The 26207-nt window shown below is 44.2% G+C and overlaps 1 protein-coding gene across 1 annotated transcript; it reads left to right on the top strand.

Annotated features, from left to right (window-relative positions):
- On the top strand, positions 1 to 20776 carry LOC311141236 (calcium-activated potassium channel subunit alpha-1a-like; the record flags this gene model as incomplete). Its single annotated transcript, XM_084176499.1, has 27 exons — positions 1 to 210; positions 427 to 522; positions 612 to 673; positions 795 to 885; positions 993 to 1104; positions 4320 to 4398; positions 5077 to 5152; positions 5533 to 5703; positions 6300 to 6391; positions 6633 to 6743; positions 6852 to 6957; positions 7471 to 7553; positions 7765 to 7834; positions 8783 to 8938; positions 9174 to 9283; positions 9418 to 9486; positions 12939 to 13025; positions 13141 to 13226; positions 13625 to 13691; positions 14464 to 14587; positions 15838 to 16062; positions 16504 to 16774; positions 17711 to 17809; positions 18071 to 18201; positions 18737 to 18931; positions 20479 to 20582; positions 20650 to 20776. 27 exons carry the CDS (start codon positions 1 to 3, stop codon positions 20774 to 20776), a joined length of 3210 nt encoding a protein of 1069 aa, XP_084032625.1.
- Between the last annotated feature and the right edge of the window lie 5431 nt (positions 20777 to 26207).

The raw sequence follows: 26207 nt of genomic DNA, 5'->3' as shown, positions 1-26207 counted from the left end.
ATGGCCATGAAGATCCCCCACACTTACCCTCCTATCTCCCACACCCACTGCCGCTACCGGGGGCACAGGCTGTGGTGGGCCTTCCTCCTCTCCTCCCTGTCTGTCTTCCTGGGGGGCCTGCTGGCCCTGCTGCTCTGGAAGGTTGCTCACAGCGGGTTCAATAGTATTGGGATTTTCAGACCCCGACGACAGCGCTGGGCACACAGACAGGTGAGGGGAAAAGGTAGAAAGATAAGATGGAGAGGAAGTGAGTAGGGGATGACAAAGGGAGAGTTATGTACCCTACCAAACCTATAAGGTTATGTAAGCCTACACCTACAGTGTAATCACAGGTCAATCTGGTGTGCACTGTGCAGGCCTATGAACAGGTAGAGTAATAATTGTTGAGTTCAAATTTGACCATGTCTTGCTATTGTGATGTTGCAGAGCATTAGTGTGGAGCCAGAGTTCAATCTGAAGAATGCCTTGAAGGAATGGGCTTTCTCTTTGATATCTGCTCAACATCTGCCTGGCAAAGTCCTGGTAAGTCACAAGACATGCAGGAAGAGTACTCTTATGTTTTTCTTCTTCCGTCCTACTATTGTATTTCTCACCCTTTCCTGCCTCAACAGATGGTGCTGATATTCTGTTTCAACATCGGCTCCATCCTGACCTATATCATCCTCTCTACTGAGTGAGTTGCATCATGATATCATGATTATGGGATCAAAACAAAGTGTTGTTTGTTCACTAGAAAAGGTCCAAGACAAACAACCAGAGGGAAACTAAAATGTATTCTCCCTCTCCTCTCTCAGCCCAGTAGAGTCCTGCATGAAAGAATACAGCATAGCTTTCCTCGTTGATTTGAGCTTCAACATCTGCCACCTTATGTATTTTGGACTCAGGGTGAGGCAGTTAGCCAATAGGACATATACAAAATAACGTCACACATTTTGGGTTTAGACAAAGCAGTGTTTATTACTCAGTCTTTCCTGTGTGTTATTGTTCACCAGTTTTTGGCGGCCCAGGATAAGCTGACGGTTTGGGTTGACTTGAGATCCCTGGTGGATTTTTTCACCATCACTCCTTCCTTTGTTACCCTGTTTTCCCGTCGAGCCTGGCTGGGTAAGACACTCATACATGGGTCGTTCCACAAAGAGTGCCTTTTGCGCCCCTTGGATATTTTAACTATAAATTGTGCACCAATATTTCATTTTAAATGCCTGTTACTGTATATAAAATGAAGTGCCATTTCATATAGACCAAATGGGGAATTCAATTAATCCAATTTTTTTGTATGAATAAAGACCATAGGAGGCTGGTGGGAGGAGCTATAGGAGGACGGGCTCATTGTAATGGCTGGAAATAAATAAATGGAACTGAGTCAAACATATGGTTTCTATATGTTTGTTGTGTTTGATACCTTTCCATTATTCCATTCCAGCCATTACTATTAGCCTGTCCTCCTATAGCTCCTCCCACCAGCCTCCTCTGACAGACTTGTTAAAGTGCCAAAATTCAGCATTTTCACCTGTTCATCTGTGCACCCTCTGTCACATCAAGAAGATTTTAACCCCAACATTTCTCCCAAGTTTTCACCATCATTGTAAAGCCCTAGTTATTTTGTTGCTTTGACAAAGTCATTTCTGAAGTTCATTATTTATTTAATGTCATTAGTGATATATTTACGTCTGTCCCTCATTTTAAGGTCAATCCTGTTACGTGAACTGAACTCTCGTTTTAATTTCTCGTTTGTTTTCAAAAGAAACATTGAACATGTCAGAACAGAATAGTCAGACCATAGTGTAGAAGCAGGTGAGCTGGTTCTACTATTTTTGGCAATTTTCTGGTATTTTGTGGTGGAAAAGTGGGTCGAGCATAACACGTCAACCCCGTTACCCATAGATAGATAGGCTAGATTCATTTTTTTTTTTTTACAATTTCACGTTTTTTGTGAAGCTTGCATTCAATTTCCACTCGCTGTTGCACACAACAAGCTTCCATCCCCCCTGTCACAACGGGATTTATGGCTGATTTAAGATGAAATCGTCAACCTGTTACAGTTAACCCTGTTACTTTATTTGGCACTTACTATAGTATTTTTTTTAATTTAACCTCTCGAGATGGGAAAACTTGTTGAATATGTGCATTATGACAGAATGTTAAAATTAGGTGAAATCAAAGTTTTTTTGTTGTTGGGTGGAAAGACCCACATACAGTTGGCCTACACACTTATATGCCATTGACGTTATGGGAATTTTAAAGCAACATGGGATGGGATGTTCAAAATCTCTCCCTATATATATATATATATATATATATATATGCTTAAAAAAAGTATTATTTACATTTTAGTCATTTACAGTGGGGGGAAAAAGTATTTAGTCAGCCACCAATTGTGCATGTTCTCCCACTTAAAAAGATGAGAGAGGCCTGTAATTTTCATCATAGGTACACGTCAACTATGACAGACAAATTGAGAAAATAAAATCCAGAAAATCACATTGTAGGATTTTTAATGAATTTATTTGCAAATTATGGTGGAAAATAAGTATTTGGTCACCTACAAACAAGCAAGATTTCTGTCTCTCACAGACCTGTAACTTCTTCTTTAAGGGGCTCCTCTGTCCTCCACTCGTTACCTGTATTAATGGCACCTGATTGAACTTGTTATCAGTATAAAAGACACCTGTCCACAACCTCAAACAGTCACACTCCAAACTCCACTATGGCCAAGACCAAAGAGCTGTCAAAGGACACCAGAAACAAAATTGTAGACCTGCACCAGGCTGGGAAGACTGAATCTGCAATAGGTAAGCAGCTTGGTTTGAAGAAATCAACTGTGGGAGCAATTATTAGGAAATGGAAGACATACAAGACCACTGATAATCTCCCTCGATCTGGGGCTCCACGCAAGATCTCACCCCGTGGGGTCAAAATGATCACAAGAACGGTGAGCAAAAATCCCAGAACCACACGGGGGGACCTAGTGAATGACCTGCAGAGAGCTGGGACCAAAGTAACAAAGCCTACCATCAGTAACACACTACGCCGCCAGGGACTCAAATCCTGCAGTGCCAGACGTGTCCCCCTGCTTAAGCCAGTACATGTCCAGGCCCGTCTGAAGTTTGCTAGAGTGCATTTGGATGATCCAGAAGAGGATTGGGAGAATGTGATATGGTCAGATGAAACCAAAATATAACTTTTTGGTAAAAACTCAACTCGTCGTGTTTGGAGGACAAAGAATGCTGAGTTGCATCCAAAGAACACCATACCTACTGTGAAGCATGGGGGTGGAAACATCATGCTTTGGGGCTGTTTTTCTGCAAAGGGACCAGGACGACTGATCCGTGTAAAGGAAAGAATGAATGGGGCCATGTATCGTGAGATTTTGAGTGAAAACCTCCTTCCATCAGCAAGGGCATTGAAGATGAAACGTGGCTGTGTCTTTCAGCATGACAATGATCCCAAACACACCGCCCGTGCAACGAAGGAGTGGCTTCGTAAGAAGCATTTCAAGGTCCTGGAGTGGCCTAGCCAGTCTCCAGATCTCAACCCCATAGAAAATCTTTGGAGGGAGTTGAAAGTCTGTGATGCCCAGCGACAGCCCCAAAACATCACTGCTCTAGAGGAGATCTGCATGGAGGAATGGGCCAAAATACCAGCAACAGTGTGTGAAAACCTTGTGAAGACTTACAGAAAACGTTTGACCTGTGTAATTGCCAACAAAGGGTATATAACAAAGTATTTAGAAACTTTTGTTATTGACCAAATACTTATTTTCCACCATAATTTGCAAATAAATTCATTAAAAATCCTACAATGTGATTTTCTGGATGTTTTTTCCTCATTTTGTCTGTCATAGTTGACGTGTACCTATGATGAAAATTACAGGCCTCTCTCATCTTTTTAAGTGGGAGAACTTGCACAATTGGTGGCTGACTAAATACTTTTTTTCCCTACTGTAGCAGACGCTCTTATCCAGAGCGACTTACAGTTAGTTAGTGCATACATTATATTTTTTTCATACCCCCTGTGGGAATCGAACCCACAACCCTGGCGTTGCAAACGCCATGCTCTATCAACTGAGCTACATCCCTGCCGGCCATTCCCTCCCCTACCCTGGACGACGCTGGGCCAATTGCGCGCCGCCCCATGGGTCTATTATCATTATTATTATTGTATTTTTTCTTCTTCAATATAAGCTTAGTGTTGCAAAATTTTGGTAACTTTCCCAAAATTCCCAGGTTTTCCAGAAACCCCAATTAGAAGATTTAGTGGAATTTACTTGAATTTTGCAACCCTATAAACGAATGCCTTTTTCTGTATGTCTGGCCCAGGTCTGAGATTCATCAGAGCTATGCACATACTGGAGTTACCAGTCGTTCTGCAGATTCTCAACGTCCTCAACAGCAACAGGTAACACAGCAACACATACATCAAGTTTCAAGTTTTAATGTCACATGCACAAGTACAGTGAAATGCCTTTCTTGCCAGCTCTAACCCCAACAGTGCAGTAATCAATAACATTTTACATTTACATTTTAGTCATTTAGCAGACGCTCTTATCCAGAGCGACTTACAGTTAGTGAGTGCATACATTTTTTAAATTTTTGTAAAAAATAAAAATAATACTGGCCCCCCGTGGGAATAACAAAGTAATACTAAAAATAACAAGATACAACAAAAACACACGATATAAAAATAAGAAATAAGAAGAACACGATAAAGTAAGTAAGAATACTAAATACAGGGTCCGTTCCAGTACCATATTTACAATGTGCAATTTCCATCAAATAGAGGCCGGAACAGCGATGAAAATGAATGATTCCATCGACTTTCACATTTTCAGCATGTATGAGATACAAGCAATGTGACTTGTTTTAAATACATGTCTGCCTGTTAATACAGTTGAACTTACTATTTTTTTTCTCTCTCTCTCTCTCTCTCTCTCTCTCTCTCTCTCTCTCTCTCTCTCTCTCTCTCTCTCTCTCTCTCTCTCTCTCTCTCTCTCTCTGTTATTCTCTCTCTCTCTCTCTCTCTCTCTCTGTTATTCTCTCTCTCCCACTCACATTTCCTCTCACTCTGTGTTCCCAGCACCACTCTGAAACTCTCCCGCCTGGTTGCTATCCTAACAGGCACACTGCTGACCTCTGCTGGTTTCATCCACCTGGTGTGTGTCATTTCCATTTATGTTTTGGTTCTTTCCACACTCTTTACATTCACTGAGAAATAAGCAAACAATTTTGATTGACTAATGATGCAAATGTGTGTTTTATGAGTAATTCAGCTAATAATACAATTATTAATTCTGCTAACATTAAAGTTGAAATCCGTAGTGGTGAAACTGCCACATCTGTTTGCGATATTACAACAACCAAGATATTACTTCAAACAACAAACTTTTTTTTTACCACAATGCTAGATGCTCATCTCCTCCGTTTCATAAACAAAACAATAACAAATGTGCCAAGGGCGACCAGTGGCACTGTTTCACCTTATGCAAATCTCAACTTTAACCGCTCTCTCTCATGGGACCTGGTCTTGCTGCAGCTGGAGAACTCAGGTGACCCATGGCTGGACTTCTCCAACCCCCAACCTCTCTACTACTTTGACTGTGTTTACTTCCTGGTTGTTACCATGTCAACGGTGGGCTATGGGGATGTGGAGATAAGGACGACCCTGGGACGCCTCTTTGTCATCATCTTCATCTTTATCGGACTGGTAAATCTCATAAGAGAGTATTGACTCCCCCCATACAATGTAAAGAGCCTTTAAGCATAGGAAAGTGTTATGGAAATCCAATCCATGAAAGCTACTGTCTGCTTCCCAAATGGCACCCTATCCCCCCTATATCAGGGATGCGGCCTGTGGCCCCCCTTTTGTAGGCCTGCAGATCAATTTCCAAAAATGAAAAAATAAAACATCAATTAGCCCATGTCAGCTAGCATTTTTGGGATTTTGCTTAGGGTACCCAAAAGGCTAGGACCGGCTCTGACTGCATATCTGGGTATGGATGTGGGTACGCAGACCCGCAAACTACAGATGTTTTTCAAAGTTGCCCATCCCTGCCCTATAAAGTGCACTACTTTTGAACAGGTCCCATAGGGTTCTGGTCAAATGTAGTGCACTTCATAGGGAATATGGTGGCAATTGGGATGCTGTCACTGTCAGTGATCCATTGAGGATGTGATTTAGATACACATCATCTCTCTGTCTCTGTCTCTCTCTCTCTCTCTCTCTCTCTCTCTCTCTCTCTCTCTCTCTCTCTCTCTCGCTCGCTCTTTCTGTCGCTCTCTCGCTCTCTCTCACTCTCTCAGGGTCTGTTTGCCAACTTTGTCCCAGAGGTGGTTCAGATCATCATCAACAGGAAGAGGTTTGATGGAAGCTTCACGGCTGTCTCAGGCAAGACGTGAGTCTTCTTACTACAGTTTATCAGAGATGATCAAAATAAAACAGTTGGTGTAGTAGCAGGTACAAGGTACATTTGTATGTCACACAACATGATTAATATACACTGGACCTAGACTAAAAATACTAAATCCTCAGTATATCTGATATAAAACTTCTTAGAATGATAGTCTTTCTCTCGTTCTATCTCCACCCATCCATGTTGATGTTCCTCCCTGTGTGTGTGTGTGTGTGTGTGCTAGCCATGTGGTGGTGTGTGGTCATATCACTCTGAGCAGTGCCTCTGCCTTTATGAAAGATTTTCTACATGAGGACAGGGGAGAGGTCAACGTCAAGGTGCTCTTCCTGGGAAAGTGAGTCACAGCGTTACCTTTGAGCCCAACCTGGGCCCTGTTCAAATGTTGTGCACTACATAGAGATTAGGGTCCCATTTCAGACACTGCTATCTCTGCCTTTGCCAGCTTCCGTCCTGACCAGGAGCTGGAGGCGTTCTTCCTGAGGTGGTTCCTGAAGGTCACCTTCTATCAGGGCTCAGTGATGCAGAAGAGAGACCTGGAGAGAGTTAGGGTACTGTAGCCAACTACACACTCAGTTTGGATAACTGATGTACAACACATTTGACACAACTGTTTTGATACGAAGAGTTAGTCTGCACAAAAAGATTTACACACAACAGTTGTGGGGACACCACACAATGGTTTTGTAATCATTTTTGTGCAGACTAACTCTTCGATCTGACTGTGTGTTTTACTGGATATACTACCATCTAGCAGTCGGATGCTAACATTAGCACTTGCACTCCAAGCCAACTGTACACAGTTGTGAAATCTAGAGCAAGAAGCTAGCTTGTTCCTCCTGGAGCGACTGTTGGCTCTTAGATCTCAGGAAGGTAACACATCACCACAGTGGCTAGCAGTTACTGGCTAGCCTCTGCTTATCACGCACAACAAGGGCACCAATACAGAGAGGGAGACAAGTACACTGGGAAGGGTACAGGAGGGATACTGGGATGCAGAGTAATGATTGTTTAGTTACTATGGTACATGGTAGTACTAGCTTGATGCTATCCTCTGTGTGTAGATGCAGAAAGCAGGAGCTTGCCTGATCATCTGTGACAGGTTCACCTCAGACCAGAATAAGGAGGACGCTGCCAATCTCATGAGGTAGGTAGGGCTCAGGTGCATGCCCACATAGATAGACAGGCGCACACACACACACACACACACACACACACACACACACACACACACACACACATTCACCTGCTCTCTACCTTGTTATCCTTTCTGAGACACAGCTAAAAATAAATAAAGGATGCAGATTTGATCATAAGATAAAACAACATGTTTTAAGAGTGTGTTTGTCCTCTGTCAGGGTGATCTCCATCAAACAGTATTGTCCCAACACCAGGATTATAGTTCAGATGCTGAAGCACAATAGTAAGGTAGGCTGCCATATCTCAGACTGGCCAATAAAAATAAAAGATTAAGATGGGCAAAAGAACACAGACACTGGACTTTTTCTTTGCAATTCTGCCTAGAAGGTCAGCATCCCGGAGTTGCCTCTTCACTGTTGACGTTGAGACTGGTGTTTTGCGAGTACTATTTAATGAAGCTGCCAGTTGAGGACCTGTGAGGCGTCTGTTTCTCAAACTAGACACTCTAATAATGTATTTGTCCTCTTGCTCAGTTGTGCACCGGGACCTCCCACTCCTCTTTCTATTCTGGTTAGAGACAGTTTGCGCTGTTCTGTGAAGGGAGTAGTACACAGCGTTGTACGAGATCTTCAGTTTCTTGGCAATTTCTCGCATGGAATAGCCTTCATTTCTCAGAACAAGAATAGACTGACGAGTTTCAGAATAAAGTTATTTGTTTCTGGCCATTTTGATTCTGTAATCGAACCCACAATTGCTGATGCTCCAGATACTCAACTAGTCTCAAGAAGGCCAGTTTTATTGCTTCTTTAATCAACACAACAGTTTTCAGCTGTGCTAACATAATTGCAAAAGGGTGTTCTAATGATCAATTAGCCTTTTAAAATGATAAACTTGGATTAGCAAACACAACGTGCCATTGGAACACAGGACTGAAGGTTGCTGATAATGGGCCTCTGTACGCCTATGCAGATATTCCATAAAAAATCAGCCGTTTCCAGCTACAATAGCCATTTTCAACATTAACAATGTCTACACTGTATTTCTGATCAATTTGATGTTATTTTAATGGACAAAAAATGTGCTTTTCTTTCGAAAACAAGGACATTTCTAAGTGACCCCAAACTTTTGAACGGTAGTGTACGTCTTACAAACAAGTCTGGCTACTGTTGCTGGATGATGTGTTGTGTGTGTGTGTGTGTGTGTGTGTGTGTGTGTGTGTGTGTGTGTGCCCCCCAGGCGTTCCTGCAGAACGTGCCTAACTGGGACTGGAGTCGAGGTGATGCAGTGATCTGCCTGGCAGAGCTCAAACTGGGTTTCATGTCTCAGAGCTGCCTGGTGCCTGGCCTCTCCACACTATTGGCCAACCTGTTCACCATGCAGAGCGAGATCGAGGTGTGTCAACAATAAAGTGCACTATTCTGATCCCTTAAGGATTTGAATGTATTTTTGAAAGCAGGGTGGGAGAGCAGAGAGAGAGAGGGGCACAGACAGGCATGGCCGAGACATGGCTCCAACCCCTGTCACCAGGGGGTATGTGGTCCGAAGTCAGGAGCTTCCACCACAGTGCGTTACCTTTTATCAGGTATCTCTATTGCTACTGAATCTCTGTTGCCATTTTGTTTTACAGCAGGATGGAGACACCTGGCAGAACCTGTACAGAGAGGGCCTCTACAATGAGATCTACACAGAGCACCTGTCCCCCTCCTTCATAGGGATGTCCTTCGCTCAGGCCAGCAAGTCAGTTTGTCTGCACACAACAGAGAGACAAATAAGCATTCTACTACTACACAAACAAACATGATCTCTCTCTGCCTGTGTGTCTGTGCCTGTGTCTGTCTGTGTGTGTGTGTGTGTGTGTGTGTGTGTGTCAGGCTATGTTTCCTGAAGCTGAGGTTGCTGTTGATTGGGATTGAGTATCAGAGCGGAGACCAAGATTTCAAGTAAGCAACTAGTAGTAGTAGCAGGGTTGGGGAGTAACGGATTACACGTTTTTTTTTGTAATCCCTTACATGTAACGGATTACCAAAAAAACGGTAACTGTAATCCATTACGTTACCAGCAAAAATATTGTAATCAGATTACATATACTTTTGAAAAACTAGATGATTACTTTCGGCGATTACTTTTAAATTCAGAAAGGATATTTGCGGAAAAAAATCTTTGACACTTCTGTTTTCTCAATGACATTCAAATCAGCATTGAAAAAAGGTGCAAGTTTAAGTTTGTTCCACCTGAGCGAGCCTGACCACAAGTCAGAGACCACTATGATGACAAACCAAATGTGTTTGATGGATCGTGGGAAAAGAGCAGGAATAGGATTTTGTATGCTACAGTCCAAGCTATGTCTTCCAATGGTGCGACTGCTGTCGGCATCCAAAGATTATCCAATTTGAATAAACGCTTGGAGGTAAGGCTGACAGCAGTGGTGTAGTCTAGGGCGATACGTATACACTACCAGTCAAAAGTTTGGACACACCTACTCATTCAAGAGTTTTTCTTAATTTTTTTACATTGTAGAATAATAGTGAAGACATCAAAACTATGAAATAACACATAAAATCATGTAGTAACCAAAAAAGTGTTAAACAAATACAAATAAATATATTTTATATTTGAGATTCTTAAAATCGCCACCCTTTGCCTTGATGACAGCTTTGCACACTCTTGGCATTCTCTCAACCAGCTTCATGAGGTAGTCACCTGAAATGCATTTAAATTAACAGGTGTGCCTTCTTAAAAGTTAATTTGTGGAATTTCTTTCCTTCTTAATGCGTTTGAGACAATCAGTTGTGTTGTGACAAGGTAGGGGGGGGGGTGTATACAGAAGATAGCCCTATTTGGTAAAAGACCAAGTCCATATTATGGCAAGAACTGCTCAAATAAGCAAAGAGAAACGACAGTCCATCATTACTTTAAGACATGAAGGTCAGTCAATACTGAACATTTCAAGAACTTTGAAAGTTTCTACAAGTGCAGTCACAAAAACCATCAATCACTATGATGAAACTGGCTCTCATGAGGACCGCCACAGGAATGGAAGACCCAGAGTTACCTCTGCTGCAGAGGATAAGTTCATTAGAGTTACTGGCCTCAGAAATTGCAGTCCAAATAAATGCTTCACAGAGTTCAAGTCACAGACACATCTCAACATCAACTGTTCAGAGGGTACTGTGTGAATCAGGCCTTCATGGTCGAATTGCTGCAAAGAAACCACTACTACAGGACACCAATAATAAGAAGAGACCTGTTGGGCCAAGAAACATGAGCAATGGACATTAGACCGGTGGAAATATGTCCTTTGGTCTGGAGTCCAAATTTGAGATTTTTGGTTCCAACCGCCTTGTCTTTGTGAGATGCGGTGTGGGTGAACGGATGATCTCCGCATGTGTAGTTCTCACCGTAAAGCATGGAGGAGGAGGTGTTATGGTGTTGGGATGCTTTGCTGGTGACACTGTCTGTGATTTATTTAGAATTCAAGGCACACTTAACCAGCATGGCTTCCACAGCATTCTGCAGCGATACGCCATCCCATCTGGTTTGGGCTTAGTGGGACTATCATTTGTTTTTCAACAGGACAATGACCCAACACACCTCCAGGCTGTGTAAGGGCTATTTTAGCAAGAAGGAGAGGATGGAGTGCTGCATCAGATGACCTGGCCTCCACAATCCCCGACCTCAACAAAATTGAGATGGTTTTGGATGAGTTGGACCGCAGAGTGAAGGAAAAGCAGCCAACAAGTGCTCAGCATAAATGGGAACTGTTGGAAACGCATTCCAGGTGAAGCTGGTTGAGAGAATGCCAAGAGTGTGCAAAGCTTTCATCAAGGCAAAGGGTGGCTATTTGAAGAATCTCAAATATAAAATATATTTTGATTTGTTTAACACTTTTTTGGTTACTACATGATTCCATATGTGTTATTTCATAGTTTTGATGTCTTCACTATTATTCTACAATGTAGAAAATAGTAATAGGTTCTGTATCTACATAGCGCATTGATGTGAATCACACTGCTGCTCTCTCATTTAGCTATTTGCGCCTCACGGATTGTGGTTGTTGTGGATGGCTGTTCATCAATCTAAATGTGTATTTGAACCCAATAATGGTTGAATTCAAGAAGTTTAAGCTGCTTATCAATCATTGTTTTTGAAACCAGTGGACAGCCAGTGAAAAATGCGCTCTTGCAAAAGATTGAGCAATAAAAGCATCACTTTTATTCCATAGGCTGTATGTAGCTAATTCATGCTGATAAAAAATAATAATTCATAGACCTAATGAACACATGCTCAAACTTGCACACTTTTGATACACTTAAAGGAGCAATCTGTAGTTGCTACATCAATTTTTGGACTTAATAATATAACTTATAAATGCCTCATGAGCTTAGTTCAGCTGTCACACTCCATGAGAACCCAAAATATAAGCTTGTTTTTCTCCAATGTTTGTAAACATTGTAAATGTGAACAAACACTGTATAGCCTCATAACATGGTTAAAACAATACTTTTTATATTATGGATGGTCAGTCCTTGCATCCATAGCTCTGTCTATTTTATTTTTTATTTTTTATTTTTTATTTTTTTATGTAACCTTTATTTAACTAGGCAAGTCAGTTAAGAACAAATTCTTATTAACAATTATTGCACAATGGTTACATTTCTCCAGCCCCATCCCTCAGCATTTTACCAAAACAGAGGCAGGGCAACAATTTTGTTATTGTTTCATCTGTGGATTTGCCCTTTTAACAGCTGCATATTATCAAGATATCAAAGTGTCACCAACAAAAAGGTAAACAATAGGCTGATTGTAAATGCAGCATATGGAATTCATTTTAACTTTAACAGTGATTTATCCTGCAATAGATGTCGTTCAATTGGTAACATACATTTGTGTCTTCTTCTGATGCCTCTTAAGGGGAAAGAAATCTAAAAGTAACTGAATGTAATCAGATTACGTTACTGAGTTTGGGTAATCCAAAAGTTACATTACTGATTATTTTGGACAGGTAACTACTAACTGTAATGGATTACATTTAGAAAGTAACCTACCCAACCCTGAGTAGTAGTAGTAGTAGTAGTAGTAGTAGTAGTAGCATTAGCAGTAGTAGTAGTATTTGTATTTATTAAGGATCCCCATTAGCTACTGCCAAGCAGGCAGCTACTCCTCCTGTAGTAGTAGTGGTAGTGGTAGTAGTAGTAGTGGTAGTGGTAGTGGTGGTAGTAGTAGTAGCAGCAATAGTAGTAGTAGTAGTAGTAGTAGTAGACAGTCATTTCTATAATGCTTACAGGTATTTGTTTATTTTACACATTAACTGTATTTGTTTATTTTACACATTAACTGTAGTTTTGTGGATGGGCTACTGCCTGCCTGTTAAAGTTGTTTTGTTGTTTGTCAGTGTGTTGGTGAATCCTCCCAGTCACATCAAAATCAAGCTGTGGACTCTGGGTTTCCTCATAGCCAGCAATGCCAGTGATGCCAGAAGGTACTGTACCACTCTAATATTTGCTCATAAACTAGAGCCTTGACTCAAATGCTTCTGTATGTAGGGAGTGGGAGTATATATGGTAGTCACTTTTGCGTACCTGTGTGTTTGTCAGGGCGAGTATGTACTGCTCTGTGTGTCACAGAGACATCAAGGATTTGTCCAGGATGGGACCCTGCAAGTGCACTGAGCAGAAAGATGGTATGGCAACAATACAGTGGCGCAGACAAGCCTATTACACTCACAGACCTTTTTAGTACTAACCTCAGTTTCACAAGAAGCAAAGCAACTGAGATAAGACATGTTGAGAGGTACAGAGAAGGTGCAGTCTCTAACTCCTCCATTAGGGGGAGTCCTCATCCCACGTTTCTCCACTGGGCTGAACAATCTGGCTTTTCTTTAGTAGAAAGCACCAAGCGCCTCTGTCTGTCCTGTTCGCCTCATTACACATTTTCACACAGAGCAGAGACTCAGAATGGCTGTCTGTCACCCCTCTGTCTCTTATGAGCCTGTCTGTCACCTATGGGTGTGTCTGACCTGCAAGACTGTCTCTCACCCGTGTGTTTATCATCTGTCTGTGTGTGTGTGTCTCCCATCAGTCTCATCTCACACCTCCACTATGAGTCTAGGCTTCAGACGGCCATCACTGGGAGTTCTGCCCTTCAGGTGAGAAATCACAGCCTTCTACATAGGAATATGTTTGTTTTGAACATGCTGAGACAAATATTTAATTGAACACTCACCATGATATATCGCACGCACACACACACACACACCTAGTGTGTGTGACTTCAGTGTGTCCTGTCATTAGTGGAGGCTGCCTAGTGCGGGCGGGCGGGCAGGCTGGCTAGGTCCTGGACAGCTGAGCACAGTGGAATAGCAGGCTGGGATTGACAGGCTGATTAATGGGCCGGCTCCCCAGCCGCCTCACTCAACCCATTCTGGGCATTAATATTGGGAGATCCTGTCAGAGAGGACAGAGAGGGAGGAGGAGAGAGGGAGGAGGAGAGAGGGAGGACAGAGAGGGAGGAGGAGAGAGGGAGAGTTAGTCAGAAGGTGAGGTAGTGAGCAGATTACAGCTGAAATAAGTCATAGTGCCCTGCTCTCCCTCGCTCTCTCTCTTTCTCTCTCTGTGTCTCTTTCCTCTCTCTCTTCCCCCCCTCATCCCTCTCACTCCTGTCTCGCTCTCTTTCTTTCTCTCTCTCTGTCTATCCTGTCTCGCCGCCACCCTTTTCTTCTGTGATCTGTGATTCCACTACCCTAGTGAATACCTTTCATTTTCCCTGTTGTGCTCTTGATATCCAGAGTGGTTGGACAGTGCATGTGTGGATATGTAATATGTCTGCATGCCTGAGTGTGTGTGTGCCTCCCCTGTCTTCTCTCCCTCCACCCTTTCTTCTCCACTCTCTGAGGCTTGTGTGTGTGTCCTCTGCTGTAGCCCAGAGGGAGAGACTCTTGGAGAGAGGGAGTGTGTTTGGGAGGAGCAGGAGGAGGAGGTGGGGCTGGACTCTACAGGACTGTTCCACTGGTGCCCACCTGTTCCCTTGAAGGACATCTCACTGGTAAGACTGGGACATGGACAGACTGGGACATATATGCAATTAGGCACTAATGGTGAGCGATTAACTTACATTTAGTTTTTTATTTTCGGTTATTAAACAACTCATTGACGGACGTCGGTTCAATGACTTGAATTCCATTTAGTTAATTTTTTTGTGAGCCCAACGTGCCATTTCTCGAGAGAGATATCAAATAATTCACGAGAGAAATCAAGTCAAGAACTATGTGTGACTGGGCTGAAGGGAGTTGTAGTTTTCATTAAGCAAATATTCAACAAAGTTCAGTGCAGAAACGTGGTAATTAACTACAATGACCATAATCCATTGCACCTGTTATTTCCGTCTCGGACACTTTTACGCCTGCTGTGTTAGGTTAGATACACACAGACCGCTTAGACCGTATGAGAGGAATGTACACAACACAACAAGAAGATGGAGAGGGATGGAAACGGTGCTTGCTGTTTGGGGTTTTAGGCTGGGATTCTGTAGAAGCACTTTGTGACATCTGCTGATGTAAAAAGGGCTTTAGAAATACATTTTGATTGATTTGATTGATTCCTAAAGGAAGGGGTTATCTATTTTGAAGAACTAGTAAAATGATTTAGTCAGACAGCTCTTCAGCATCCTGAAACAGGCTAGCCTGGCTAAATAGGATGAGGATGGGGAGCACAGAGAGAACGTTGTCTGGCTGGCTGGCTGCTACTGCCTGAGCAGAGATGAGATGATCACTTTAAAAAGAATAAAGTCTTCAAATAAAATAGTAATATACCCAACTATAATATTTAATTATTCATAGTAATTTCCTATTTTTCGATTGATGTCTACCGAATGTGGACCTGACAGAGACAATCATCTCATCTCTGCTCAGGCAGTAGCAGCCAGCCAGCCAGACAACGTTGTCTCTGTGTTCCCCATACTGTACTGTCTTTAGTCATCCTATTTAGCTAGGGTAGCCAATGGAATATTTTCAATGTTTTGGAAATTGAATGTTCAGTATTTTTGGCTTTTGCTATGGAATGTAAATTTTTCATAACACATTTAATGTAAAAAATGAAAACGTGATAACTTTTTAAGAATCGAACCGAAACCGAACCGACCTCAAAAAGCACTAATCGCTCAGTACTATTAGGCACACACTCACTGTCTCACACACTGGCTCTAGCTTACTTGTACCTAGCCAGCTAGAATACATGCATGTAATAGTAACATAATAAACATCAGCAGTCATGCATTTGTGTGTGTATCCTCCTCAGACCAGACAGAGTGCCAGTACCCTGGCGCTGCAGGACCATGTGGTGGTGTGTGTGTTTGGGGACGGGGGCTCCAGCCTGCTGGGCCTGGGGGACTTCATGATGCCTCTGAGGGCCAGCAGCCTGACGGCCCCAGAGCTGAGGACAGTAGTCTTCCTGGGAGACCCACACTACTTCAGCAGGGAGTGGCCCAACATACAATACTTCCCTAACATCTACTTCCTGCCTGTGAGTCTCTGGACATGTTTGAATACTCTATAATAGATTTGAAATCTATCCATTATTCAACAGAAACTTGTATTTTTGCTGACATACACGACAGGCATAGGTCAGGATCAGAGGAGGCTGGTGGTATGAGCTATAGGAGGACAGGCTCATTGTAATGGCCGGAATGGAATCAATGGAACAGAGTCAAACATGGGCTTTCCATATGTTTGATGTGCTTGATACCGTTCCATTAATTCCATTCCAGTCATTACAATGAGCCCGTCCTCCTATAGCTCCTCCCACCAGCCTCCACTGGTCAGGATACTCCATCGCTAGAATACCTAGTAAAGAGACTAACTAGGTAGAAGGTGGAAGAGGTGCCTAGGACTATATAACTGATCAGTCCTTGCCTGTCTCCCCCTGTCCCCTCACCCACCTCGTCACCCCATCCCTATCCCCCAGGGCTCTCCTCTGTGTGGGGCAGACCTACGTGTGTTGAGGGTGGAGCGCTGTGCCATGGTGGTGGTCCTCAGCTCTCTGTCCAGCTCCAGCGACATTGAGCCCTCCATGCAGGATAAGGATACCATCCACTTCTGTGTCAACCTCTACCACATCCGCTTCAGCCCCGAGCCAGGCCCACGCTGCACACTCAGTCACACTCAGAGTCACGGCCATGGACAGGGGCTAGAGCTTGGTCATGGGTTTGGTGGTCATAACCGCGGTCCAAGCCACGGTCAGTGAGATGGACCAGAGAGGTTCATAGAGAGTGGGCAGGGCAGGGGGCTGGGAGAATATTACTGTTAATGTTTGTTGGCTGCTTTAATATTCGATTAGTTGGCTTGGCTGGAGGCTGGACTGTCAGTGTGAGAGGATTGCGTTGGAGGTGAGAGAATGTGTGTGTGTGTGTGTGTTTATATTGTCTGTGAAGAGTGCGTGTGAGTGTCATGTCCGTGGTATGAGCGCCGTACAGATTGTGGTCAGACAGACAGACAGACAGACGGTAGCTGAGGGAAAGTTCTGAAGGCTCAGCAGAAGTGTTCTGGGAATTGTGTAAGCAAATGGGGTGTGTGTGTGTATATAAATGGCAGCGTGTGTGTGTATGAACCCCAGTGTTTGTGTGTGTGTGTACGCGACAGCCTGCCACAGAGGCTGACAGAAAATAAACATGTTCCAGTAATTAACCTTGACAGGCTCAATGTGCCGCCAACAGCAGAATGTGCTAATGACACAATTAATCCATAATTAAGGCATGCTGTCTCACTGGAGCCATACAGTGGCTGGACCGACCCATCTGGGCTGCCTATCAGTGACGGTCTGTCTGGACTACAAGAGAGGAGAGGGGACACGTGTGTGTTCATGTTGGGTTATTTCTTGTAGGGGACATTGGTGCATAATGTCCTAGTAATACACACTAATACCTGAAATGTTCACATGTTTAGTGACAAAAGAATCACTGTTATACCAATCATGTTATGCAAATGATTTTGGGAATCCCATTCTTTTGAGGGTTTTACCTACGTTAGTTGGTTGCACTTACTGACTATAAGAGCGTCTGCTAAAATGACCAAAGTGTAAAGTAAAAATGGTGTAGATTTGTATCACTGATTCTACTTTTATGGTTGTTGTGTTCAGTGTGTGCCATTGTAACAGTGTGTTATGTGTTGTGCAGACACACTAGACTTTTCCCACATCCCTATGATACCCGAGAAGGCTGAGGTCACCCCTGCTCACAGCGCCGGCTCCGCTGTCCCTCTGCTGGTAGAGCTGGGTATTGCGCCTATTTCACTAGTGCTGTGCTACATCAACAGGGACAGGATTTTTGGTCTGGTTACATGGTCAGGGAACACCAGTAAATACCATATAGTTATAGGTGGATGGTGACAATTTATTCTAAAAAAGTACAGTACTATTATTCACAGCGATCCCTGTTTAACCAAAAACTTTTAACACCAAGGAGAAACTTTCACTGACCTCTATACTGACTGTTTGTACTTTAATTAGACTACTAACTAGTCCCTCTCTCCCCCAGTGAACAGCTCTAATGTGTGCTTTGTGAACGAGGCGGACAGCCAAGAGGACTTCTCCAGCCTGACTCTGACCCAGGGCTTCTCTGTAGGTTCCGTCTTCTCTGTCGACCTGCTGGACACTCTCATGTCAGCCGTGAGTAGACAGAACAGGACACAACGGCCGAGGACTAAGTTGCACCCTATTTCCCATATAGTGCACTATTTTTGACCAGCGCTCCATAGGCATAGCCATTTGGAAAGCATTCAATCTATAGTAATAGTAATTCATCAATTGTAATAGCAATTGTACTACTTAGTTGCTTATAATAATGCTATAATACAAGTCTTGAAAGTATTATTACCATTGGGAAGCATGATACCACTTATGTTTTACTTTATCCACTTCTTCTCTACTCAATGCTATAAGATCATGCATCTGCAGCACCAAAGATGGTGGACGATTGATAGCCTCCCCAAGATAGCTAGCTAACCAGTCAACTAACCTGAAAAACTGCCTGTATATTATAACAGAGTGGGGGAACTCTATTTCTAGTTATTGGCCTCTGGTAGAACACACAGTGTCACTGTGAGCTGTGGGTTAGCTAACCTAACCAATACCTAACCTAATCTAACCTTACCTCGGAGTGGTTGCCTGTCTGTTGTCTGTGGTCTGTCTGTGTGGTGTGTAGACGTACTTCAACGCCAATGTGCCTGGTCTGATCTGTACGCTGGTGACGGGTGGCGACACCCCTTTACTGGAGGCCCAGCTGGCAGAGGACAACCAGCTGCAGGGAGGGGAGATGTCCGTGAAGATGTGGGCGCTGCGCCAACGCTCCAAACTGGCACAGCTGGCACTGCAGGACGAGCCCCTCTGTAGCCTCGCTGTGAGAGTTTCTACTACTAACACACACGTATATACACTATGTATACAAAAGTATGTGGACATCCCTTCAAATTAGTGGATTTGGCTATTTCAGCCTCACCCATTGCTGACAGGTGTATACAATCGAGCACACAGCCATGCAATCTCCATAGACAAACATTGGCAGTAGAATGGCCTTACTGAAGAGCTCAGTGACTTTCAACGTGCCACCTTTCCAACAAGTCAGTTCGTAAAATTTCTGCCCTGCAAGAGCTGCCCCGGTCAACTGTAAGTGCTGTTATTGTGAATTGGCAACGTTTAGGAGCAACAACGGCTCAACCACAAAGTGGTATGCCACACAAGCTCACACGAGAACGGGACCGCTGAGTGCTGAAGCGCATAGCGTGTAAAAATCGCCTTTCCTCGGTTCATGGTTTCGGGCTAGGCCCCTTAGTTCCAGTGAAGGGAAATCAACACTACAGCATACAATTACATTCTAGACGATTCTGTGCTTCTAACTTTGTGGCAACAGTTTGGGGAAGGCACTTTCCTGTTTCAGCATGACAATGCCCCCATGTACAAAGCGAGGTCCATACAGATATGGTTTGTTGAGAACGGTGTGGAAGAACTTGACTGGCCTGCACAGAGCCCTGACCTCAACCCCGTCGAACACCTTTGGGATGAATTGGAACGCCGACTGCGAGCCAGGCCTAATCGCCCAACATCAGTGCCCGACCTCACTAATGCTCTTGTGGCTGAATGGAAGCAAGTCCTTGCAGCAATGTTCCAACATCTAGTGGAAAGCCTTCCCAGAAGAGTAGAGGCTGTTATAGCAGCAAAGGGGGGGACCAACTCTATATTAAAGCCCATGATTTTGGAATGAGATGTTCGACGAGCAGGCGTCCACATACTTTTGGTCATGTAGTGTACACCTATATGGACACACACCTACACTGAGTGTACAAAACGTTAGGAACAGTTGCTCTTTCCATGACATAGACTGACCAGGTAAATCCAGGTGAAAGCTATGATCCCTTATTGATGTCACCTGTTAACTCACATCAATCAGTGTAGATGAAGGGGAGGAGACATGTTAAAGAAGTATTTTTAAGCCTTGGGACAATTGAGACACAGATTGTGTATGTGTGCCATTCAGAGGGTGAATGGGCAAGACAAACGATTTGTGCCTTTGAAAGGGGTATAGTAGTAGGTGCCAGGTGCACCGGTTTGAGTGTGTCAAGAACTGCAACGCTGCTGGGTTTTTCACACTTAACAGTTTCCATCCACCACCCAAAGGACATCCAGCCAACTTGACACAACTGTGGGAAGCATTGGAATCGACATGGGCCAGCATCCCTGTGGAACGCTTTCGACACCTTGTAGAGTCCATGCCCCGACGAATTGAAGCTGTTCTGAGGCCAAAAGGGGGGTTACAACTCAATATTAGGGAGATGTTCCTAATGTTTTGTACACTCAGTTTATATAGACACACACAAACGCAGCAGTTCTAGAAACAGGCCCACAAACACACACGTCCTAGTGATTTCCTATCATCCATATCCTCTGCAGTGTGAGGACTTCAAGGAGTTGTTCTGCCAGGCTCTGGACTCGTTGGAGATCCTGTGTTTTGGGCTGTATCGCCTGCTGGACCCTCCTAACCCCTCCATGAAGAGGTACACTACCCATGCTGCTGCTCTTCCCTCTGCTGTTGGCACATACTTACTGTTCCACTGTCTGCAGGTTTGTAATCACCAACCCGTCAGCAGAGCTCCCGTTGTTGCCCTCAGACAGAGTCTTCTGCTCCGTACCCTTCCACCAGAGTCACCTGCTCACCCTGAGGAGAGCCAAGACCAGTCACCGCCTATGAACCTCCCCTACACCTCCCGTCTGCTTGGACAGCACAAGGTTAATTACTCCACAGAGAACACTATCAATTGTTTTACGTCAATCTCTTTATAAAGTCTTTATAAATCTTTATACGTCTTTGAATGGAAATTATTATTTTTGCTGACACAGTACCCAATCACACCGACACACACACACACAGACGTCACACTAGGAGTGCGTTGCTCAAGGGCACAACGGCGGTAGTTTAAGAGAGAGATGATTTACAACCTGTATTGTGAGTGGTTCTTCTATACTTTACTGGTTATGAATATCAATGCCGTACAGTAGGAGACGTGACAGTGTTTGACAATGGCTGAGACGTCTATTATTGTTTGCCTATGGTTGGTGACATGTTTTTATAATGTAGCTTTAGGTTGACATGTATAGTTTATAATTCCTATACAGTTATGGTTTGTTTAAGTGAATGCAAATATATAACTATATTTCAACTTTGGTGAACTGGGGCAAGTTTTTCTACACACACACTGTGCTGTATTTGGTTCAAGGGCTGTGTGTCTCTCTGTCTGTGTTCGCGTGTGTGTTTGTCTCTCGTGGCGTCCCAGTCAGTGTGTGTGTTTGTCTGTGGCGGTGGCGTTCCTGTCAGTGTCTGTCAGTGCGGGGAGACTAAGCACTGACAGGTGTGTGTCACCCCATCAGTCACCTGTCAGCACTGCCTGCCTGCCCAGGAGGAGGAGGAGGAGGGAAGGAGATGCTGAAGGACACCAGTCGTCTGCCGCTCCACTCAGCCTGACCCACTTCTCTGGCTCACACACACACCTGTCTGTCTGTAAAAACACAAACACACACACACACACACACACACACACACACACACACACACACACACACACACACACACACACACACAGTCTTCAGAGAAGTTTACGTCTATGTAGGACAAAGGCTGCCTCTGGCTAACCCCAAATTATCATAGACTGTATAGCGTTGCAAATGAAAATCCCTCCATCTGACTTGACTCATTGCTCATCACCACCAGAAGAGATTGTGGGCCCTATAGATCAAACAGTAATGTTCAAATCCCTAGTCCTCCACCCAACTAAAACCAGAATAGTAGGGATCACTTGCCAAGCCAGCCCCAGCTCCTCCAAGCATGTGTTTATATACTTTGTCACTCAGAAAAATGAGATGTGCAAATCCATGCCAGAAAGGGGATATTTCTGACAGTGCTTCATGCTTGAGTTTTTCCTCACTCCGCTCTAGATGAGCTGTTGACAGTTTTATGGCTGTACTGTGCTGAAAGAGAGAGACTGATAAAGAGAGAGAGAGAGAGAGAGAGAGAGAGAGAGAGAGAGAGAGAGAGAAGGAAGGAGGGGGAGGAGAGCTGGACAGTGATAAAAGGGAAAGAGAAAGATGGTGATAGAGTGGCTGATGACAACACAGACGATGTTCCCAGAACACACTCGTCAGAAAGAAACCTTGACACACACTGCTCAGCCATGCAGCAACAGAACGGTCCCAGCTATGTTACGACCAAGGTCCATGAAGCATGCAAGTGTGTACATGTGTGAGTGTACCGTGAATGTGAGTTTGTGTGAGCAGTGGGTTTTCATTTGTGGGTGTGCCTATGCATTTTAGAGTTAATTTGTATTTGCAGTGTGTCTATGAGAGTGTGTCTATGTTGAACATGAATACAGGGTGGCGTGGGTGTGAATGTACCGGTGGTGTGTGTCACCAGAGTGCAGTATATGTATAGCGGAGACACTCTTAGAAAAAAGGGTTCCGAAAGGGTTCTTCGGCTGACCCCATAGGAGAACCCTTTTTGGTTCCAGGTAGAACCCTTTTGTGATCCATGTAGAACCCCCTGTAAAAAGGGTTATACCTGGAACTAAAAGGGTTCTACCTGCAACCAAAAAGGGTTATTTAAATGGTTATCCTATGGGGACAGCCGAAGAACCCTTTAAGGTTCTAGATATAACCTTTTTTTCTAAGAGTGTATATCCCAGTGAAACGATAGTGTAGCATGGTGTCTCTCTGTGTGTGTGTGTGTGTGTGTGTGTGTGTGTGTGTGTGTCTGCCTGCCTGCCTGTCGCTGGACCTCAGTAGCACTGCCACTCAGGGTGACATACACAGGGCTGACAGCGCCCGCTTACACGTGTCACTCGACATTACCCACACACACAGTTGTGAGAGGGGGGAACGGAGCGGACCAGGGGGACCAGAGAGGAGCCAGCTTCCTGCTGCTGTCTTCCCCCTGCACACATCATTCTCCACCTTCAGTTTCCACCTTCAGTTTCCACACAGTTATAACACTACTGGAGCTGTCAGAAGGACATGGCCTCTCTGCCTTACAGAAAACCACACTGGCTTATGAAGTGTTGTTCTTGAGTGTTCTGTGTTCTCTAGGCAATATACTTAATGTTGGCATTCCATTAATGTGCACTGTTTTCTGGAGGCTCTAGTAGTCTTTAGTTATTCACTAGGGTGCTATTACACCAGTTGGGTGTAAAACAGTTGGCCTTAAATGCTAAAGTTGGATGTTCTATTGGATTATTGGGTGTCTAGGTGTTCTATATGGATATTCTCTGCCTGGATGTTTTCTGTGTGTTTTGTATTGTCTGAGCGTTTTGTGGTTGGACACGGTGACGTGAAGACCTTGGTTTTGTCTGTGTGTGTGTGTGGAGCAGTCAGAGCTCAGATCTCCAGGTGGATTATGGGAATGCCCACATGTTGCTACCTGCCCAGTCAGTCTGCCAGGGGCGCCACATCACCTCCTCTACCCCCCTCGTCCTGTCCTGTCCTGTCCTGTCCTGTCCTGTCCTGTCAGTCACCCCTATCAGGGGATGGGATCAGTCCTCTCAGCTCCATTTCCTACTGCCGCAGTGAGGGACACAACAAAAAGCCGTCACACAGTGTACATAGGCACGTAACACACACACACATACACACCATGTGTGGCAGAGAGTGATGGCTGGATAGGGTGAGATATAGAGAGATGAGGAGACGTGTCGCTGCCTGTGGTCTGTGGAAGCGTCCCAAATGGCACACTATTTGCTACATAGTACACTACTTTTGACCAGGACCCAGAAGTAGTCACTATTTAGGGAATAGTGTGCCATTTGGGACATAACCGGTCTGTCAGCGTAGAGGGCATGAGGCCCAGGCAGCCAGGACAGGAGGGCACTGAGTCAAGAATCCTGGCAACAGGGGAATGAATATACACATCTAGACCACGTCTGTACTCACGTAACAATCACTGACTGACTGACTGACAGAGAGAGAGGGAACACACAGGGCAAGGACAGACAGGGAAGGAAAGGGAGGGGGGGGGGGGGGGGGGGTGACAAGGAGAACAGGGAGAAAGAGAGGGCGGATGGATAATTGAGCATGCAGGACAGATAAGGTATCACCCACAGAGCTCACCCACACACCTCTCACTCTGTTTCATACACAGACACACAGACCAGGAGGGAGAGTGGGAAGGGCACACATGAGAGAGAGCTGCACCAAGGACAATAGCTCCATGAACGAGGGCTCTGTGTCATTCATTCTCTCTGTCTCTCTTTGTGTCTTTGCATATAAACTGTAGCTGAGGCTCGAGAGGCTTGCTTTGTGGCAGTCCTTAGACTGAATCAACAGGGGAAAAAACACTTTTCAGAGGCTATTTCATCTTCTAGTTGTCATGGACTGTCTGAGAGAGAGAGGAGGATGAGAGGAGTAGGGGATAGACGGAGATAGAGATTGATGGACAGCATATTAAGTGGGTATTTTACTCCAGCGTGACTGTATCTTGGCGGGAGGATTATTATTTGACATGCAGCTGCCTGATAGTCCAATTTTAGTGATTGACACATGTCTGTGGTATTTGTAAAGGCTTTACCAACGTGGCTGAGATAAGTCAATCTCACAGAACGAGACAATAATGTGTGCCTGACATAGTCAGAGTGAGATGAGCGCAGTGGTGCATCTTGTATGACCCTTCCACAGTAATACATGAGATACTGTGATCATTATTGACATATTCACCCAAAATCCCATGTATTCAGTATGCAAGATGTAATCAGGCACTAGGGACCGGTTTGTCAGGCTGAGATTAGGCCTATACTCCTGGACTAAAAAGCATTCTTAATGGGGAATCTCCATTGACAGTACTATAGCCTGGTTTCATCTGGCTCCAGGAAACTGACCCTAGAAGTTAAATTTCATGAAAAGGAGCGTACATATGTAGGATCTTAATTTGATCACCCTTTTGTTGCTGAGAATTTTCCTGCAAAGCAGTTTATTTGAGTTTTAAAAAGGTTTGTAATTTACACTTTGAAATGTCAGTCTTGATTTGCCCTAACAAAAAAATCTATCAACTCTTTGTGGGACAATAAAGTGAACTACTATTAGTGTTGCTCCTTAGGGCCTAGATCAGGGGTTCCCAAACTTTCTTGACCTGCGACCCCATTTTGATATTTAAAAAAATTGCGACCCCCACCATGCAAAAACAGTGATGTAATCAACGGCTAATGTTTACTTTTTTAGTTGGGGCTATGACAGTCTATTACAAATCAGTCTGACAGTACATCAAGTATGGTTTGAAGTGACTGAAATGCATCAGAACGGTATTGGGAAGTTCAGATGATCATCAGGCAATAATGTTGTATGATCTTCTGTGTAGAAAAGAACATCATCATTGATTTCCCACAGTCTGATTTAGTGGCTAGTCTTGTCCACTCTGTTCTAATGAGGCTTGTGGACATTGTAGAGAGAAACAGATGGAGTAATAATATTCAGGGGTCAGTGATGGGGTCATAATATTTTGTATCTTTAAAGGTTCAAAAGATAGAGCCACATTTGTAGGAAGAAAACAGAAACCGCTCTGTTTATTACAAACGCATCTAGTGGCTACCGGAGGTTACTAATGTAACCCCGGTTCTATGAACCAAGCTAGTTTCTCTCACAGCCCCATTTTCAAACCAGGCGAACCCACATGGGGTCGCGACCCCTAGTTTGGGAAACACTGACCTAGATATAAGTCGTGTTGCTCCGGGCTGTGTGTTGACTGGTGTGTAGGTCTGAGTGGAGGGCTCAGAGGTTGTTATCTGTGCTGTTGTGATGTCGTCCTGATCCCTGGCAGGCTGTGTTTGGGTGTTTGACACAGCCGGGTGTGTGATCTCATCTGACCCAGACGTGACACACTGGGACCCAGTCAGACACACAGAGAGAGAACCCTGTCTGTGTACACTGGACACCAGACAAGATCAGATCAGACCACACACACACACACACAAACACCCTCCGCCACAGGCTGGCTGTGTTATCTGACAAGCCCTCCTGTCTACATGGTCTTGTGTGGTCCCTATGTGATTTATGTGTCAGGGTTACGGTAAATTCAGTTATCAATTCAATCAATTCAGTAAGTGAATTGGAGAAATCTCTGAAAAAAACCAAGGGCTGTTTTCAATTCA

The sequence above is a fragment of the Coregonus lavaretus genome, assembly GCF_964263955.1.
Source record: "Coregonus lavaretus genome assembly, chromosome: 14".
Classification (NCBI taxonomy): Eukaryota; Metazoa; Chordata; class Actinopteri; order Salmoniformes; family Salmonidae; genus Coregonus; species Coregonus lavaretus.
The sequence above is the reverse complement of the archived record's forward strand: the minus strand, read 5'-3'. Positions and strand labels throughout refer to the sequence as shown.